The 18,884-nt window shown below is 33.4% G+C and overlaps 1 protein-coding gene across 1 annotated transcript; it reads left to right on the plus strand.

Annotated features, from left to right (window-relative positions):
- The first annotated feature begins 1,785 nt into the window (after window positions 1-1,785).
- Window positions 1,786-13,633, plus strand: LOC106104091 (nitric oxide synthase-like protein). The gene is made up of 21 exons (XM_013284035.1): window positions 1,786-1,898; window positions 2,425-2,587; window positions 3,477-3,568; window positions 3,715-3,856; window positions 4,589-4,728; window positions 6,481-6,655; window positions 7,502-7,683; window positions 8,286-8,400; window positions 8,539-8,778; window positions 8,942-9,046; window positions 9,177-9,241; window positions 9,320-9,429; window positions 9,504-9,733; window positions 10,050-10,298; window positions 10,370-10,523; window positions 10,602-10,771; window positions 10,845-11,055; window positions 11,413-11,500; window positions 11,578-11,848; window positions 12,302-12,493; window positions 13,372-13,633. The coding sequence occupies exons 1-21, from the start codon at window positions 1,801-1,803 to the stop codon at window positions 13,477-13,479; spliced, it is 3,300 nt and encodes a 1,099-aa protein (XP_013139489.1). The 5' UTR covers window positions 1,786-1,800; the 3' UTR covers window positions 13,480-13,633.
- Window positions 13,634-18,884: the final 5,251 nt, after the last annotated feature.

Genomic DNA, 18,884 nt, shown 5'->3' on the forward strand with positions numbered 1-18,884 from the left:
GAGCCTCCCCCTTTTGTCATCTGTTACTAATTTTCATAAATCTTTCTTATTTTGTGTAACGCTGTTTATTTTTTGGATAGCAATAAGAAGGTTTTTATTTCTTATTTATTTGTTACAATTAAAAAGTAAAATAAATGATGTATTTTTGTAGTTAAAATTACCTAAAATTTTTTCTTAGGTAAACGATTATGAGTGATAAATGAAGATTTCTAATACCTATAATAAATGTATTAATTAAGTTTTAAAGTATTTCATGTAATTTAAGGTTAGAATTTCTTCAATTACAGTTTAATACCATTATCCCGATCCAGACAAATTACTCTTAGCAAATTAGTAATTTGCACGATTTGTAACGCTGTTTCCCTTAACTAGATTCCAAGCAATTCGACGCTCGAAAAACGTTGTACGATTAGCCGGTAACGATCTAAGATTAGATACCAACTTATGTGTTGTGAAAATAGACTCATTACATTATATAAAAAGTCGGGGATAGAAGAGCTTTGGTAATTTGAATTGCACAATAAATTGATCGTCTTTCACAATTTTTTATCCGTCTAATAGTATAAAAAAAAATATTTCCGAAATTAACAAAAGATATAATAGTTCATTTACAAAAAGTATTTAGAAATAAATTAGTTAATCCTTAATTCGACGGAGTTTTTTGTAGCAATGAAATCGACAGTGGTAGTGCCCGCTTTAACATCTTAGCACGAATGGGCCGGCACGCCCGGTGTAATACCACGACCACACAGAAGACAGGCGTGAAATGAAAGCAATTCCGTGTTTCGTCTGATGAGTGTGGTGCCGGAGGCCTAATTTAAGTCCCTTTCTCTTTACCATCCTTTTCTTATAAGGAGAGGTTGGGAAGGTGAAGTGGATTTGACGGTGGAGGAGATGCATAGGAAGGGGAAATATCCTCTTTATGTGCGTCTCCTTCTCCGTCGTATAAGGGTAGGCAACGCATCTCCAATTGCGGATTTCTATGGGCAGCGGTCGCTTAACCATTTTGGCGATTTTAGGTGACCGCCTGCTCGTTTGCCACCTTATGCTGTAAAAAAAAATGTATGTTACCAACAAACTGAAATCAAAATCTCACGTAATTTTTTCCAAACTAGTTCTGTAGATTTAAATTAGGTTTTGTCATACTAGACATAAGTAACGTTTATAATATAATTAAGGTTTTATCATTATTGTTTTTGTCATTTTAATAAGGGTGAATAGTCTTTAAAGTTAATACAAAATGTAAACGTTTATTTTATTTACAAATTTACATTTGTCTTTTTCACAGTTTTCTGGAACACATTTCCATATTCACGAACATCATCCAATTCAACAAAACGTTCGCTTCGAGTTCGAAATCCTATTTCTAGTACAATGTTCTATTTTTAAATAAACACATTTCTTACTGTGTTTTGAATAATAAGCGCTTCAACCGACTCAATTTGAGATTTAACATTGTTGTAGTCAAGTAGAAATTCACATATAAATCACAAAGTAATCTTGAGAGTGCAAAATATTTGGTACTTTTATTATTTATATCGTTATGTGAATATTGAGATAATCATTTTTTAAAGTATTTAAAAAAACATTGCGAAAAGAGGTATTAAAGTCGTTTCATTTCGATTCTAACTTTCGGGAAAACCACCATTGCTTCAATATCTGCCTGACATTTTACTGTTAATCTTTAGATTAAAAAAGCAACTTACTTTAGATTAAGAAATTAAGATCATTGAGTAATCTTATCGTAATCTCTTTGTGTAGCCAACACTATGCAACGAGCGGGCGTGTCTCGGCAGCCTGATGGCTATCCCCGGCCGAGGCGACGTGCCTAGGGACCCTGAGGAGGTCCTCAACGACGCTAAGGACTTTCTCGGGCAGTATTTTGCATCTATTCGCAGGTAAGATTGATGAAAATCGTTACTTATGATTATATCGTGCTTTTTCTGTGATGTCGAAACCGTAAAACACAAGAATTAATTTTTGTATCAAGTCAAAGGTGCATAGATTAATACGTAAGGGTAAATACAATTAAATCTAGAACAATCTTGTACTACATGGGAATAAGTCAGAAAATCGTTTGCACATTGTGTTCTATCCATGTGAACTGGGAGCGAAATGCTAGTTATATTCTAAAGCAGCCATACTTGAAAAGCAATATTAAAATTTTTATAACCGTCATAACTAAAACGGCAGTGAAATGACTATTAAATTTTAATCAAGTTATTTCACAAGACATGAGGAAATTTCAAGTTTTGTGCAGCTGTTTAAAATTAGAATGTTATTATTACGAAATACCTTCTTAGAGAAATTAAATGGTTTGTCATTGCAAGCATCTAATGATGCTTATTATGAATGTTTTGCAATGAAGAAAATGAAGCGAATTATCGCTTTGAAAAATACAAAACCTATTTTGATTCAATCCAGGGCTAATACGCCAGCACACGAGGCGCGTTGGAAGACAGTCCAGGAAGAAGTGGTTAAGTCGGGGACATATCAGTTGACTACGACTGAACTAGTGTTCGGCGCTAAGCTCGCCTGGAGAAACGCGAGCAGATGTATTGGAAGAATACAATGGTCTAAATTACAGGTAATTATTTTAATTTATTATTTTTTTCTTGTACTTTCGTATTAAATTGTTGTAATCTTAAATGTTTGCTTTAAATAAATAATACTAAGATTTATTCAAACATCTGATATCTTTGTTTATGTAATATTATAGTATGCGGTTTCCACAATGATAACATATATTACATCTTGTTTGTGAAGTAAATATTCGTTAACATGATTGAATATCGCTAAAATGGACTATCGCAGAAAAAAATCATCGTTATCAAATGATGTCTAGATATAATTATTGGTATTGAAGCTTTAATAAGCAAAAACATTGGCTGAATTGAAGATATTTACTCTACGTTAAATTGAAAATAAATTAAAATACTCAGGAAAGCATCTCGTAATGATTTTTAAAATTGAACGAATCTCGGAGTGTTCTGCATTTAATTTGCGCTGTATCCGATAGAAGGCGGCGAAAAAGTTAGACGTTATTTTTTTTAATTAGGCCGCTTGATTGAGCTGCCAGCAACATAATAACATTACGAGTAATCCATTCGTTCGTTTCATTCAGTTTCCTCGGCGGTTGTTAGGGATGAACGCGACTTAAATCTGTATTACGAGACCACTTTTAAGTCCCTGTGATGTTCGCGAGTATTTTCATTATCGCGGTCTTTAAATGGATTGAGGTTAATCAGAATGAGAGATTTAGGCTGGTTAATCTTGTTGGGGAAAATTTTAAATTGATTAGATGTTAAATCCTATGGATGCTTACAAACGATTGGGACTGTTGAATCATTTTTGCGGAGACATTTTTTTATAAATGTACTTAATGAATGTGCAAGATATTTGCAGATGTATTTTGATTTCTCTTCTCTGGTCTATTTTTTTTTAAATTAGATAACATAATTTAAGGCTTGTTTCAGGTGTTTGACTGTAGACAGGTGACTACCACCAGTGGAATGTTTGAAGCCCTTTGCAACCACATTAAGTACAGTACAAACAAAGGAAACATAAGGTAAATAATGTTTTTAAAAAATATCAACAACAACAAGATGTCAATCCAAAAACAAATAAGATATCTATCGTTTATCGGGACATATTATAGATTTTTAAAAATTTTTTTAACGAACCAAATCTCTGAGCTAACGAATTCTATTTCAGGTCAGCTATTACGGTATTTCCACAGCGTACAGACGGTAAACACGACTACAGGATATGGAATAGCCAGTTAATAAGCTATGCCGGGTACCGGCAGCCGGACGGCACCGTGCTGGGAGACCCGATGCATTGCGAATTCACAGAGGTATGGGAACGACGAAATGAGTAAAAAATCAAATGAAATTTTTCTCTGACTCAACATTTTTTATTGTAAAAAGTTGGTTAGTTAAAGGTGCATAGAGAATTTATAGTAAGAAAAGTAAGACATTTAAATTATTAGCCTCTTTAGTATTGATGAATTGGGGTCTTGAAAAAATTACCCTAAAAATTAGAGTCAATTTAATAAATGTTGAACTTTTTAAGTACCCACACGATAATTTTAATGGGACTGTACAAAGATATTTCTTTTCTATAGTACTTTAGATAGTAAATCATATCAAATGCTTTTGAAGTACATATTTGTAAATTTCCGTTCGTAATTTAATAGTCAGTTCTTGTTGATAAACGTCGGCAAATAGGCTGTAGCGAAAATGAAAAAGTTCAATTTACTCGCAGTTGGCCATTAATCACTCAAAATTGACTTATTGGAAATCGGCCGCACCTGGCCCGTTGTGTTAACAACACTTTCAAACTGTCGTTTACTTTTCATGAATATTTATTTCTTTACTCATCCTTTACATCACTTCGATCAAATTATTTATTGGAATTGACAAATCTTTCTTCCTAGTAATATATGAACTAACTTCAATTTATTTCAAACTCTTACTTTCATGTAAGTATGTCACTCATATCTTCTTTCCACTTTCCGTCTTTTATTTGTGACTTAAAGAAATTGTACTGATAGAACATGTTTATTTCAAAAATACGTTTCTTGCAGTTGTGTCTCAAACTGGGATGGAAGCCACCGCACACAGCGTGGGACATCTTGCCCCTGGTATTGTCAGCTAATGGAAAGGACCCGGACTACTTCGAGATCCCCCGGGACCTTGTCATGGAGATAAAAATGACCCATCCCAAGTAAGTGTATCGTCTAAGTGTCTTATTGTTCATCGAACGTTATTCAATTGTCAGCAAAGGTCTGAGAAACGTTTCTATACAAAAAGTTTTCCTTTTTGGAGTTTTACTAGTTTTTCCTTGTTTATAATATAAAATACTAATACATTATTACACCTTTGTGTTCACAATAAGTGTTCATTTCAGCGTGTTTACCCATTTTTAATTTTATCTTAAATAACGTAAACCGTGACGTTTAATTCACTAGTTAAATAATTCTCTGCACCCACTTCTCTAAGGAGTAAAGTCTTAAGAGCTTGTTATATTTACATTTTTATCCGGACATCAACTAAGTATACAAGGCACTTTTAAAGCAACACGGTGCCTCTTACCATCGGAGATTTATGCGCACATAAAACCTCGAGGAATGCATATTGTAGGCGCTCAGAGGTAAAACTCGCAAATAGCCTACGACGGCCCATACGGAGTACATTGCTCATCGTAAAAGCGTGGTCCAGTGATCTCCAATCTGCGTTTATCGCCTATAAATCTCAGCCCATTCAATAATGTATCGCCATTGATATTGTTAACAGGCGTTAATGTGTTATAAAAAGCGTGATAAGTTCTGATTGCGTGGCCACTGATAGCTTCCACGCCGGAAAATGTTTAAGTCATAAAGTTTAAGGACTATCAAATACATTACTGCTTCAATTTTTACATTGATTCATTATTAAATTGTCTTACAGAGAGCGATAAACAGATTCAAATAATGTCGTTAGTTTAATTTACACCGTAAAATTGTATATCCAGAGCTAGCGCACACTTGAAATTAAACTGTCGTCAACTGTTTAGTCGCGCTTTGATTCAAATGATATATGGAGTTACGCACATTATTCAATTTTTAGTTATGCAAATAAACATGGCTGCGAAACAATCGACAATCGCACAACAGATGTGCGATAGTTTAGCCAGCTCTTATTGTTATAATCCAAGTCATTATACATAGTTATCATTTCTTTCTTAACTAAGTATTCACTTCATTTTAAATAAATCATTTCCATTCCACATATTGTTGAGACGTATGTTATGTTTCCCTACACAGTAATTACTCATGTCTGTAAACATAAATAATCGAACTACGTTTGCGTCATATTGAGCCACAGATTCTGTGAAGTCTCACTTAGCCACCAGACAAATCGTCTTTGTTCTGCTCGCTGCCGTGAACCTTGTTATTTCGTATGTCAATTAAACTTTTAAAAAAAGTTGCACAAATATGACGTCATATGTTTTAGAATGCGACGATTTAGTGGAAACTATTTTATAATCATAATTAAAACTTAAAAGGTTTTCTATGCCGAAATAAAGCTACATGACTACTAAAAAAGAAAATTTATTTACGCTTTCATGCGTAAAATGCTTACTCTTGAAAAAAAAAACATTCTGTCTCTAAGCAATTTATAATGTGAAATAAAGAAAATGTTAAAGCCTCAAAAGATTGACTTTCCATCTTAGATGTTCCTTAAATACTCAATAACTATTTTAAATGAAGTCTAAAGTCTATTCAGTATTTGACAGTTATTAATATCGTCACACTTAGGGTAAGGTTTAAAACCTTGTAATATCATAACAATTTCCCACAACGTAACAACCGTTGTACCTGTCTTGTATCACGTATTACTGTGAAACATCACTGCATTAATACTTGCATATACGTTGGTCTCTATTTTGTCAAAGAGAGTGAAAGAGATAATAATATAATGCATTTTTCCTGTACAGTTACGAATGGTTCGAGGAACTGGATCTGCGTTGGTACGCACTACCCGCTGTATCTAACATGCGCTTCGATTGTGGCGGCATTGAGTTCACAGCGAATGCCTTCAACGGCTGGTACATGAGCACTGAGATAGGTTGTCGCAACTTCTGTGATACGAACCGTCTTAACATGCTTGAGGTAAGTAAATAATGATGTCAAAGTGCCTTGAACGAAAGCATTAATAAACCGTTTAAAGTACAGAAGACAATGTCCTAAATTTAGTGTTAGAAAACAAGGAAAAACTTAAACTTTTCGACAGCTTATCTACAATATCTATACTAGTATTGTACAGAGGAAAAATTTGTATTTTTGTATGTATTGAATTAACTCAAAAACTACTGGGCCGATTTTAAAAAATCGTTCACCGTTAGAATGGTAATTTATCTGTGAGTAGCATTTTGATTTTTTTTGTTTTTAATTCCACGCGGGCGAAGTTGGGAGCAACAGCTAGTCATTAATATTGATGAGAACGTTTTTATGGCGTCATCGATGCATAAAATACACCAATAAATAAATTTCTTTCCTGCTTTTAAACATTCCTATCGAGTCTGATGAAACTTTGTTTCTTCCACTTAATTTGATTTGTGTTTGGTTTATATTTAATTAGCAAGCTTGAATTGAAAATTACTACTAACAGAATAAGCATTCGTCTTCCCGGAAGAAAAACAAGCGCAAAGAATTTAAAATTCTCTTGAAGCGCGGATAAAGTTTGATTTAATCTACAAAGTCCAGGAAAACTTGCATGTACTGCATCCTAGAATAGAACTTTCAGCAAATGGGATTCGAAAAACATCTTTAGGAAAGAATCCATATCTAATGCATAGAATTAGAAGACAGACATTTTTAAATCGCAAAAATTCCTTAGAGATTTAACAGATAGACAATTTTTTTCTTGCAGCGTAGTTGCAGAGTTTTTATAAATTTAACAAATTGAAACATAAGAACATAAAGATTTTAGTTATCATATTTTATTCTTTTAAATAGAAAGTGGCGCAGAGTATGGGTTTGGATACCAGAACTCCAGTAAACTTGTGGAAAGATAAAGCCCTGGTAGAAGTAAACGTAGCGGTACTGCACAGCTTCCAACAACAAAACGCTACCATTGTAGATCATCATACAGCTTCTGAAAGCTTCATCAAACATCTTGATAATGAAAACAGACTGCGGTAAGTAAAACCTATTTATTACTTTTATACTGTTTCTTTAACAACATTTCTGGCATTATAAAAGAGAGTTCAAAGACATTACGTTAGTTTAATTAGAAAAAATCTTGTCGACAAGTACAGATAATAAAAATGCAAAGACAAATTCAACAGTCCATAAAACAATTCATCACGATAACTTCGTAACAGCACAACGTTTGTCCTGTGTACGATTCAAAAGCCATCAAACAATCAACACAATCCTCGCAGCCGGCTGTGGATCAGATAAACAATACAGATGTGCCCCAGTGTGCAAACAAATCGGCCAACATCGTGTGATCGTTTGTCGTAACAACTCCATTTGCACGCACTTTAGCTCGATCGCAAATTAGGTCTACGTTACGATATCGTGACGTCAGATTTTCGTACACATTTCTGCGTCGTATTTTGACGTACTTAAAATGTTAGTAGCTGAAGTAATGACATAAGTATTTGTTTAGTATGTTTGTTTTATTTTATTACCAATGTTAATAAGCATGAGCAATCACAGTAATATATAAGATGAAGAAAATTTGTTAGAAATAATACAAAATGTATCTCTATACTAAGTATTTACACATCAATAGGTCCGGTTGTCCTGCTGATTGGATTTGGATTGTACCTCCTATGTCCTCCTCAATAACGCCAGTATTCCACCAAGAGATGGCGCTGTATTACTTGAGACCTGCTTATGAATATCAGGTAAAATAATATAACTATTATTTCTACATAAGACATAATATTCATCGCTTAATACTCCTTAATTATAATTATAAGACACAACTACAGTAATTTGTAAATTTAATCATGTAACAGAAAATAATTTTGCAATTTGCTTAGGAACCGGCATGGAAGACTCATCAATGGCAAAAATCGAAGCCGATCACGGGCAAGAGGCCTATCAATAGAAAATTCCACTTCAAGCAAATTGCACGCGCCGTCAAATTTACGTCTAAACTGTTCGGCCGGGCTCTATCTAAGAGGATCAAGGCGACAGTACTGTATGCCACAGAAACTGGTAAATCTGAGCAGTATGCAAAGGAACTAGGAGTCATTTTCGGACACGCTTTCAACGCTCAGGTAAAATAACGAGCACCAATTAACTTATGTGCTAATAACATTGTCGAAATTATATCAAAAACATTTACGTATATCTTTTTTGAAGATATTTTGTTAAGGAAATGTTATCATTTTAATTGGATATGAAAAAATAAATTAGTTACATGATGTATCTGTTCAACAGGTACATTGTATGGCAGACTACGATATAACATCTATAGAACATGAAGCTCTACTTTTAGTTGTCACGTCCACCTTCGGAAATGGAGATCCGCCAGAAAATGGAGTGGTAAGAATTAGTACATTGTTATCATTATTTATGGTAATTGAGCTTTCAATTGTTAACCTTAGCAAAGAAATTTAAATCAGAAAGTAACATTTCAAAATTCAATTTTTAATTCTTAATTCTCTCCTTTTAGGCTTTTGGTGAACATCTCTGCGAAATTCTATATACCGATCAAGTTGGCGGTGAAGATTCCACAGGGTAAATGTCGCTATGATTACAAGATTTTGTTTCTAGATTATAAACGACAACCGTTTAATAATGTTCTAAATATTTAAGGTCTCAAATGCTGACACCAAAGTCATTCATCAAGGCGAACAGTCAAATAGAATTACAGCGCTATGCCTCTGGCAATCCGAAACAACTGAGCAGATTGGAATCTTTAAAAGGTGATATAATTTTAATTAAATATTCGCATTTTAATTACTAAAATTTGAATACTAATGTTTAAATTGTCAAACAGGAAGTGCTACTGACGCCACATCCATTGATAGTTTCGGTCCATTGAGCAATGTTCGCTTTGCTGTTTTCGCACTTGGCTCGAGCGCTTATCCCAACTTCTGTAACTTCGGAAAATACGTAGACAAGTTGCTCGGTGACCTTGGAGGTGAACGTATCCATGACGTCGCTACTGGCGACGAAATGTGTGGCCAAGATCAAGCCTTCCGAAAGTGGGCCTCCAGCGTGTTTAACGTAAGTCGAAACCTGTTTATTTCCATTGTTTTATAATCAAGCAATCTAAATACGTAATGCTTAGTTATTTCCTGTAGATAAAATTACTAATACGCTACTTGTTAAAAGTGTAACTGTTGTTTTGTTCACTTATAAAAACCCAAGAGTGGTATCTACTAAAATCCCGTTAGAGCACACTTAAAAAAAAACAAGAACAGTCATATTTTTTTTAAATCCGTCTTGTTATGATCGAACTTTGATTTGATATTAGGTTACGTAATTTACGGACCTCGCACTTTAAAAAGAGGCTTCTAGATTCCAAAAAATTTTGTAACAGGTGGCATGTGAAACGTTCTGCTTAGACGATGACGAAACTCTTCAAGAAGCAAAGCGAGCGCTGGGTTCTGTGACATTAAGCGAAGAGACTGTTAGGTTTGCTAATCCAGCTTGCCGTCCACCGGCACTACCGGCAGCTCTGCAGTCTGCTTTAAATCGACAACTAGTGACTTGTGTAGTCAGAGCTAATAAAGACTTGGGAGATTCTTCAGCGGAAAGATCTACAATTTTCATTGATTTGGAACCAAAGGTAAGGCATTAAATTGGAAAGATTAATATTGTCAGTCAAAGGATGTTTACAAAAAATCTGTTATTCAACAGAATGAAATTAAATACGACCCGGGAGACCATGTTGGAATTATTGCTTGCAATCGTAAAGAGTTGGTGAACACACTACTGGCGCGTTTGAAAGATGTGAATGATTTTGATGAACCTGTGCAATTACAGTTGATGAAAGAGACTCACACTTCGAGTGGTAATTATTTTTATAAAATTCCTAATTTTTAATAACATTCAATAAGATTCTTCTTTTAAAATCAGTTTTGTGTTTTAGGACCCGTAAAATCCTGGGAACCGCATGAAAGACTTCCTGCGATAAGCGTTCGAGATCTATTTACAAGATTCCTAGATATAACCACACCACCAACAACAATTCTTTTACAGTATTTAGCCAAGACTTGTGAGAATGATGATGAAAGGAAACAACTTAACATTTTAGCTACGGTAAAATCACAAGGATTTTTTTACGATTCTGTTAATAGTTAATAGTTCCCTGACTTAGTATTATTTTTCTTAGGATCCTGCAGCATATGAGGATTGGCGTCACTTCCGTTTCCCGACGCTTCCTGAGGTGTTGGATCAGTTTCCTTCAGCAAAACCGAGTGCGTCTCTACTTGCGGCTTTACTGTCACCGTTGCAGCCAAGATTCTATTCGATCTCATCGTCTCCTCTCGCTCACCAGAAACGATTGCATCTAACTGTTGCAGTTGTTACATACAGAACACAAGGTAAACAAAAAGTCAACATAAAGAAGTAATTTGTTAACGTCATTTTAAATCAAGGATAGGTGATAAGATGACATTAACAATTGATAAAATAATTTATTGTTTATGCAAACAACAAAAAAATTTTCACTCTCCGCCAAAAAGTAATAATTTTATTTCAATCTGACATATGATAAAGAAGAGATAACTACAGAAAAGATTTGGTAACTTGACCCAATTAATAAACAACTACGCGATGATTCAATCTGATGTTGTGTTGTTTTTATTATTTTTATAAGAAACATAATCATAAGTAAACACGGGGAGGTTGTTTGTTATCAATAGACGAGGAAATATTAAAATGATGTCATGTTCAAACAGATGGTGAAGGTCCTGTCCATTATGGTGTTTGTTCAAATTATCTCATGGATCGTAAACCAGGCGACGAGGTTTATCTATTCATACGGAGGTAAGTGTTTTATCGCAAAAAACCCACAAATTAAGATCACAACAATTTGATATTTTATGTGTTTAATTTACTTTTAGCGCTCCAAACTTCCACCTTCCACAAGATCTGTCAGTTCCTCTCATACTAATTGGCCCTGGAACTGGTATTGCTCCCTTCCGTGGCTTTTGGCATCATCGACGAGCTCAATTGACCTCTAGAACTCGCTCGACGGCTGGACCCGTATGGCTATTCTTTGGATGTCGAACTAAAACAATGGATTTATATCGGGAAGAAAAGGAACAAGCTCTCAAGGAGGGTGTACTATCGAAAGTTTTCCTCGCTCTGTCGCGAGAGAAAAATGTTCCGAAAGTAAGTTTATCGATATGATTCAAAGTTTATTTTTATTTTATGAATATTTGATTTGCTTAAACTAAAGTTATAATACATGTAGTCCTTTTTTATTACTGTGACTAATTTAATTGGCAATACTTAAGTATATCTGATGGAAGAGGACAACTGAATCAAAATATTACGACAAAATCAATATGTATAATCCATTGACGTCATTTTTAAGTGCTTTTGCGAAATATATTTTAAAATTTATTGGACAGATAGTAATTGCGATCTAGATGTCCACATTTATATGAAGTCACTAGACAATTTGTTTCTAACATGATTCCATAAAGTATTATTATTTTTAATACAAAAATGTGTTAGATTTGATTTAGATGGTTAGTCGACGTCCACGTTGAAATTTCAGACTTTATCATTATACTAAAAATGTGTTTTTATGAGAAGTTTTACTAGTTTTCTTGTTTATAGATGTACGTACAAGAGGTAGCCGAAAAGGAAGGTGCGGAAATACACGATTTACTCGTCAACCGCGGTGCACATTTCTACGTGTGCGGTGACTGCAAGATGGCGGAGGACGTCCACCAAAAGTTAAAAGGAATCATCAAAAAGCACGGGGCGATGAGCGACGATCAAGTGCACAACTTCATGTTTTTGCTGAAGGTAAGAAATCTTAAGTTTGGATATATTTGTTAGTAACGTCTGCGAACTGCGGTCCGTGTATAGCTCATGTAAGCTGCTGATTGGCTGCAAACACGTAGCGCTATCGGTGCCCACTGCTCGAAGATTGTATATGGCAGCTTGTATATTTGAGTAGTCATAGCTAGTAAAAAGAAGAATTACAAACATTGATTATAGTTTAAGATTCTTTGATTTGATTGTTGCATATGGACACGCTATCCTTATGATTGCATATAACTTAATCGAATGTATAACTACTACCTACCTTTCGCCCGCGACAAAGTCCGCGTGCAATTAAAAAAACAAAAGATAGTAGCCTTTGTATTCTTCCAGACTATGCTTTAAATTTATGCCTTTCATCAAGAGTTCTTCGGCTGTTTAGGTTACAAACTCTAACAAATATCAATCAATCCATCTAAACTTTCGCATTTATAATGTTAGTGAGATAACAATTGTTAGTATATAGTAACTACTCGTATTGTTAAATAGGTCAACATTACATATTACGTTGTTTATCAACAATGGCTTTGTTTCTACTAATTAACAATGTTTACATTTTATCCCGGTAGGATGTTAGTTCCACGTTTAACAATTATTGTGTTACAATGTAGTGGTGTCGATAACTCTTAGTTAACGGTTATTTTTTTTTAATATTAGTAGATTTTTGTTTATTTACTAATATTTCCTTGAACTATTCCAACTAAGCTAATTGCTTGTGCTAGGATATGGTTCAGGACAATAGTCGAATGGCGGGATTCGAACCCTCGACCGCAAGATCGGTAGTCCGTACCCCAAACCATTAGGTTTTTGGCGCTTAATGGTTAATTATTAATAAACTATTTTATCAATCATTTTACTAGGAGGAAAATCGCTATCATGAGGATATATTCGGAATCACGCTGCGCACGGCTGAGGTCCACAGCGCGTCCCGGGAGTCTGCGAGGAGGAACAGAGCCGCGCAGCCATGACGCCGGTCCTCCATGTTTCCTTCGAACTCTCAATTTCCACATAACACTCGTTTCTCTCAAAAATCCCTTACTTAATTACGCTCATAAAACTATTACAGTAACGCGATTACTACTAGTGGAAATTAAACTAATTTTACGGAATTTAACGTGTTCGTATTTTGGGAGAAATAAACAAAATGTCTAAAAAGTAAACGTAAAAAAATCCGTAAATTTAGTTATATTTGAAATCGCGCTTTGAAATTGTCGCTTCATATCTTAATGATATTTATTAAATTATTGTAAGTTTTATCAAATCGAACAATTAAATTTAAAAAATCCATTGATATTTATTAAATATTTGAATTTCAAATTATTATTAATAAAGCTTTGTAAATTCTTGGAATCAATATATCAATATTGAACACAGATTATGAAATACAATTTACTTAAATTAGATTCAAACCTTTTAACGGTTGTGTTAAAAAATAATTGTTTCATATGGAAATCTTATCTGAAATAATGTATTGTATCTAGTAATTTTCTTTAATTATTTTATTTATCTATAAGACTCGATTTATTTATTATTAAAAGTGATTATTTAGATTTAGTATTTAATGCAGGGATTAACAGTTTTTAAGCGCACAAGCATTTATTTAATTTAAGTGTATTTTTATTTACAAATAAGACGAGTTAAATTGTGTTATTACTGTTATGTTTAGTGTTGTTAATTATTTTAAAAAACTACAGTAGTGTTTAAATAACGATACATTCTTAAATTTTACTTACTTAATATTTTAACTGGCAGACAATATTTTGATGTCTGGAAAAAAAAATGTTTATTGAAAAAATAAAGCCTATGTTCTACTGTTTAAACAGTGTGTTAGTTAACATATTTTATTTGCCTTAAAATGTATTTAATTTACCAAAATATTTAGACACTTATCATTACTTTAATATGCTTTGTAAATATTTTTGAGGTTCAATTCCCTACTGCAGATAATTGTTATTTTTAAATTATTTATGAAGAATTTTGAAGCTCACAGACAGAAAATGTAATATTGTAATTCGTTATTTTATTATTCCTTTTATTGAAAAAATCCTATGTACAATTTTATCAACAGTTTTGGAATTCTACTCAGCTTATGATACATTCTCAATATAAATGTCTTAAACTTTGTGATTTTAAGCTAGTCGTAAGAAATGTATTCATATTTTCTATTATCCGTATTTTAAAATTATTATACAAAAACTTTTCCTAATAAACAATATTTCTGTATTAATATAAAATTTTAAAATCGTTGATGTCCTCTAATTATTAATTAAAATAAAACATATTTACGAACGTAATTTTTTCAAAATATTTATTCGCATTATTGTAATTATACTCACATCAGATTTCATATTGCACCATTTTAAGGATATATGAAAAGTTTGGCATCTTTCAAATATTTAAATACATATTTACGTTCAATTATTTCTTTTATTTAAATTCATAACACTCCTCTACTAATAAATCGCTTACTAAATATTAAGACACGAATGGAGAAAACGTAGTAAATTTAAAATAATTATGTTTATGAAAATATTTTTAAGCAGATATCCATAAAATCAATAACTTCTGAACGATAATGAAAATTCTCTTCTCAATTTACGAAATTTATGTGTTTTATTAACACTATATGTATTTAAATAATTGTCAGAACGTCATAAAATGGTATAGTGATGATTGTGAAATATTCAGGACTATGCAAATGTTGGCCTGTTACTTATCAAATAAAGTTCCTTCGTATTCAAGAAAGATTTTTTTTTTCATCTAATGAAATTGTAACCTTACACTTAGTGCGCGTTTTAACAATGTGATAAAAAATTCACCAATGACAATTCTCAGACCAAAGACCTTTAAGAAATATTTAGACTATGTGAACAAATTTTTTTCACTGGTAATTTGTTTCAAAGGTAACTATAACTATATCATCGTGTATATAAGGTAACTATGTCATTGTGTCCTTGTATTGATATGTAAGAAATCATTTTGCAAAATCATAGCGAGCTCCATCTTTTGATCTCAAATTTACTAAACAGCATGACAAAATAAAATATAAACATTTAAATATTATATAATGACACAAATTGACAAATTATTCAAGTGAAGTGACATTTGTGCCTGCTCTATACATTTTTATGAATCTCTCTGTCTTAGACGTTTTTATGTTTTTTATTTCATAAGATGGCAAACGAGCAAGCGGCCACCTGAATCCCCCAATATGGCGAAGCGACCACTGTCCATAGACATTCGCAATAGCATATGACTTGCCTACAATGAAGATTAACGGAGGAGGAGACGCACTTGAAGATATATCCCATTCCTATGCGTCTCCTCAACCGTCAAATCTATTTTCCTTTCCCATCACTTATAAGAAAAAGGTTAGGAAGGATGAGGGACTAAATTAAACGTATAGGCTTTTGAGCCTTTGATGTTATTTTGAGTAAAAGTACGTTCAGTTCCTTTTCAAATACGAGTAGTACTAATATACAAAATTATTTCATCCTTGATTTCCAATTGAATATCGTTTTATTAAATTGGAAGCTACTTGAATGTAATTATAGATGGAATTTATTTGGGAGATGACTCATTGAGAATATTTGCGTCTGCTAAACTATATTTAGAACATAATACTTGAGCAGAATAAGAGTTAACAGGAAGAATTGTACATTTTAACAATAAAAAAGGAGTATAAAAAAATACAGGGAAAAAACACAAAAGAATCCTTCCAAGGAAAGGCTCACCAGAGAACTGACGTGGGAACGAATTACGTCACTTATCCTTTTACATTTTTTTTTTCTTAACCTTATTCAAGTCATGGAACAATAATTAATTAAACTGATATTAAAATATCACAGAAATAGATGTCATCTGTTTCCTCGTGTATGATTTTAAGCAAACAAGTAATAAGAATATTTATAGTGGTAGACAATGAATAAAAGGGAAAATGAAAATAAAGGGAATCAATACAAAACAATAGTTTGACGTATTTGTATTTTCAATGGTCATTAATTTCTGTTTTAAACTGAATCCGATTCATATTTATAGGATGTGCGCACTAAAATAACATGTGATCAACTTTGAGAACAAATCAGTTTTTATATCGACATTTTCCTGGAGAAATTGAGAAGCTAAAGGTTAGCGTGGTATGGACATGTTAGGCGACGAGACGATGGGGACATAAACCAGAAAGTGTTAAGAATAAATGTGGATAGCTACAAAGGAAGAGGAAGACCGAAGAAAGCATAGAGGAATTGTGTGAAAGAGGATATGCTTAAGAAAGGAGTGGATTCAGTTATGAGGGCTGATAGAGATGTATGGAGGAGCAGTACATACTGTGCCGACCTTCCATAAGGGATAAGGGCAAGTTGATGATGATGATAAGAATGTTTTTTTAAATAACATTTTGATCACTAGTCTTGGTCAATATATTAACTTCCACTTATAAAGTACCAAGAAACTAATCTGGGCACAATTTAAAAAACCTTACATGTACACATTTTCCAGACTATGTTATACACCTGTACCAAATATTATCGCGATCAGTTCAGCCGCTTTAAAGTAACTGTATAATAAACATCCAAACTATAATTTATCACGTAACGGGATTGCTCGGAACAATCGCGGCTTGCGAACAGTCAGACGGACAAAAAAGTGTAATGCGATTTTCGTTATTAGCAACGCAAACACATCTACTTCCCGAAATCTGGTAGTTTACTTTGACATTATAGACACTCCAATATCTTTATATGTAGGTATAAAAGATGCTGCAATATATGCTGCAACCGCATGCTGGAATATTTCGGTCACGTTGCTAGGTGATCCCCGAAAACCTAGAAAAACTTACTATTACGGGCAAAATCGAGGAAAAGAGATCTAAAGGACGTCGCCTATCCGTTGGACGGACCAAATATGCACTACTCTCAACACAACTATTCATAACGCCATACATGTCGCAGAGAATCGCACAGAATGGAGAAACACTCTTCGAGAGAGTGTCAAGGAGAGTGGTCGCGACCCTCAGGAATGAGGAAACGATCCGGAGAGAGAGAGAGAGAGATAGAAGATATAGATAAGATAAGGTAATAGACAAAATGTAAAAAATTATAATAGTACGATAGGAGGCAGAGTTTTAAAAATTATATTCAGCTATTTAGCTCAGTTCAACTTCAAGGTTATTAAGAATTATTTACAAGAGGGACTTCACTACTCAAAGTGTAAATATTTGTAAGCACAACTCATTTAACGGAATTACGTTGAGAAACGGCAATACGACGTTCGCGGCGTCAGGTATTGAGGAATGGAGGGATTCCCTTCTGTTCAATCTTATACAGAATTATGATTCAAACCTTACTCCATTGAAATTCAATCGGTTTTTACACAACATAAGTTAAATGTCCTTTGCATTATTCTTATCGGAATAATGACATGCAGTTTCAAGCTATGTAAACAACACCGACATTTGCACGTAGACTAAAAAATTAAAACATGAATCGCTTTCTTGTCACCTTCATTAGGTCCCGTGACCTTGAGAGGATCTCGATTCTTCTTATAAGGGCCCTAATGTATTGCCCCGTACCTATTAAATAAATGTGTTTTCCGCTATACAAACTGCAGTATCCATTGCTTCTTTGTATAGCATTTCTGCGGTATACAACAATAATTAAGAAGTAATCTATGAAACACATATTTTTAATATTCTTCTAAGGTTGAGCTACTGTTAATTAATGTTTTAAAACCGGATTGATTAATTTCGAAGACTGTAATATCTAATCTAATTAATATTAAACGAGAACCATACATTTTTTTTATTTAATACATATAAAAACTATTGCGAATTCCATACATTTTTAAATTAAATTTTGGCAACTAGGTGAAAGTTAAAAAAATATATAGGAGTGTCGTAGATTTTCTTCTTCGTATATTTCTTTTCAAATGCAGCATTTTAATGTCATATCAAAACAGTAATCTAAATGAATCTCTATTTCCCATATTCACGGAATGAAGCGAGAACAGCTGGATAGATTTCGCTAATTATTTTATTGTTATCTTGAGAAGGTTTTCCAGAGAGAAAAATAATAGATCTCGAATAAATTTAGCGTAAACATAGAACATGGTAGGTTACTCATTAAGTCTGTTTTTATTTTGCGCGGACAAAGTCGCACGCAAAAGCTATGAAAAATCAATCATGTGTTTTAAGATTTAAAATCTATGGAAGGATGTGACAGCACATAATTGATCTACCATAACTGTTGCCTTGATCAGGGGTGTTCAAATCCGGTTTGTCTAATAACGTGACGTGTTGATGTTTTTTTTTCGCGGGTATTGTGTCGCGGCCGCTGCCCGGTTGCCGAGACAACCGTACTCTCAGTTCAACTCCGGA

Source organism: Papilio polytes, unplaced genomic scaffold (genome assembly GCF_000836215.1).
Source record: "Papilio polytes unplaced genomic scaffold, Ppol_1.0 DF824270.1, whole genome shotgun sequence".
Taxonomy (NCBI): domain Eukaryota; kingdom Metazoa; phylum Arthropoda; class Insecta; order Lepidoptera; family Papilionidae; genus Papilio; species Papilio polytes.

What these genes read in the sequence shown, in the direction of transcription:
- LOC106104091 (XM_013284035.1), top strand. Translation starts at nt 1,801, where the DNA reads ATGGCTATCCCCGGCCGAGGCGACGTGCCTAGGGACCCTGAGGAGGTC. An exon ending in ACAAACAAAGGAAACATAAG is followed by an intron (nt 3,569 to 3,714) that starts GTAAATAATGTT and finishes ATTCTATTTCAG; the next exon opens with GTCAGCTATTACGGTATTTC. An exon ending in TGTTACATACAGAACACAAG is followed by an intron (nt 11,056 to 11,412) that starts GTAAACAAAAAG and finishes ATGTTCAAACAG; the next exon opens with ATGGTGAAGGTCCTGTCCAT.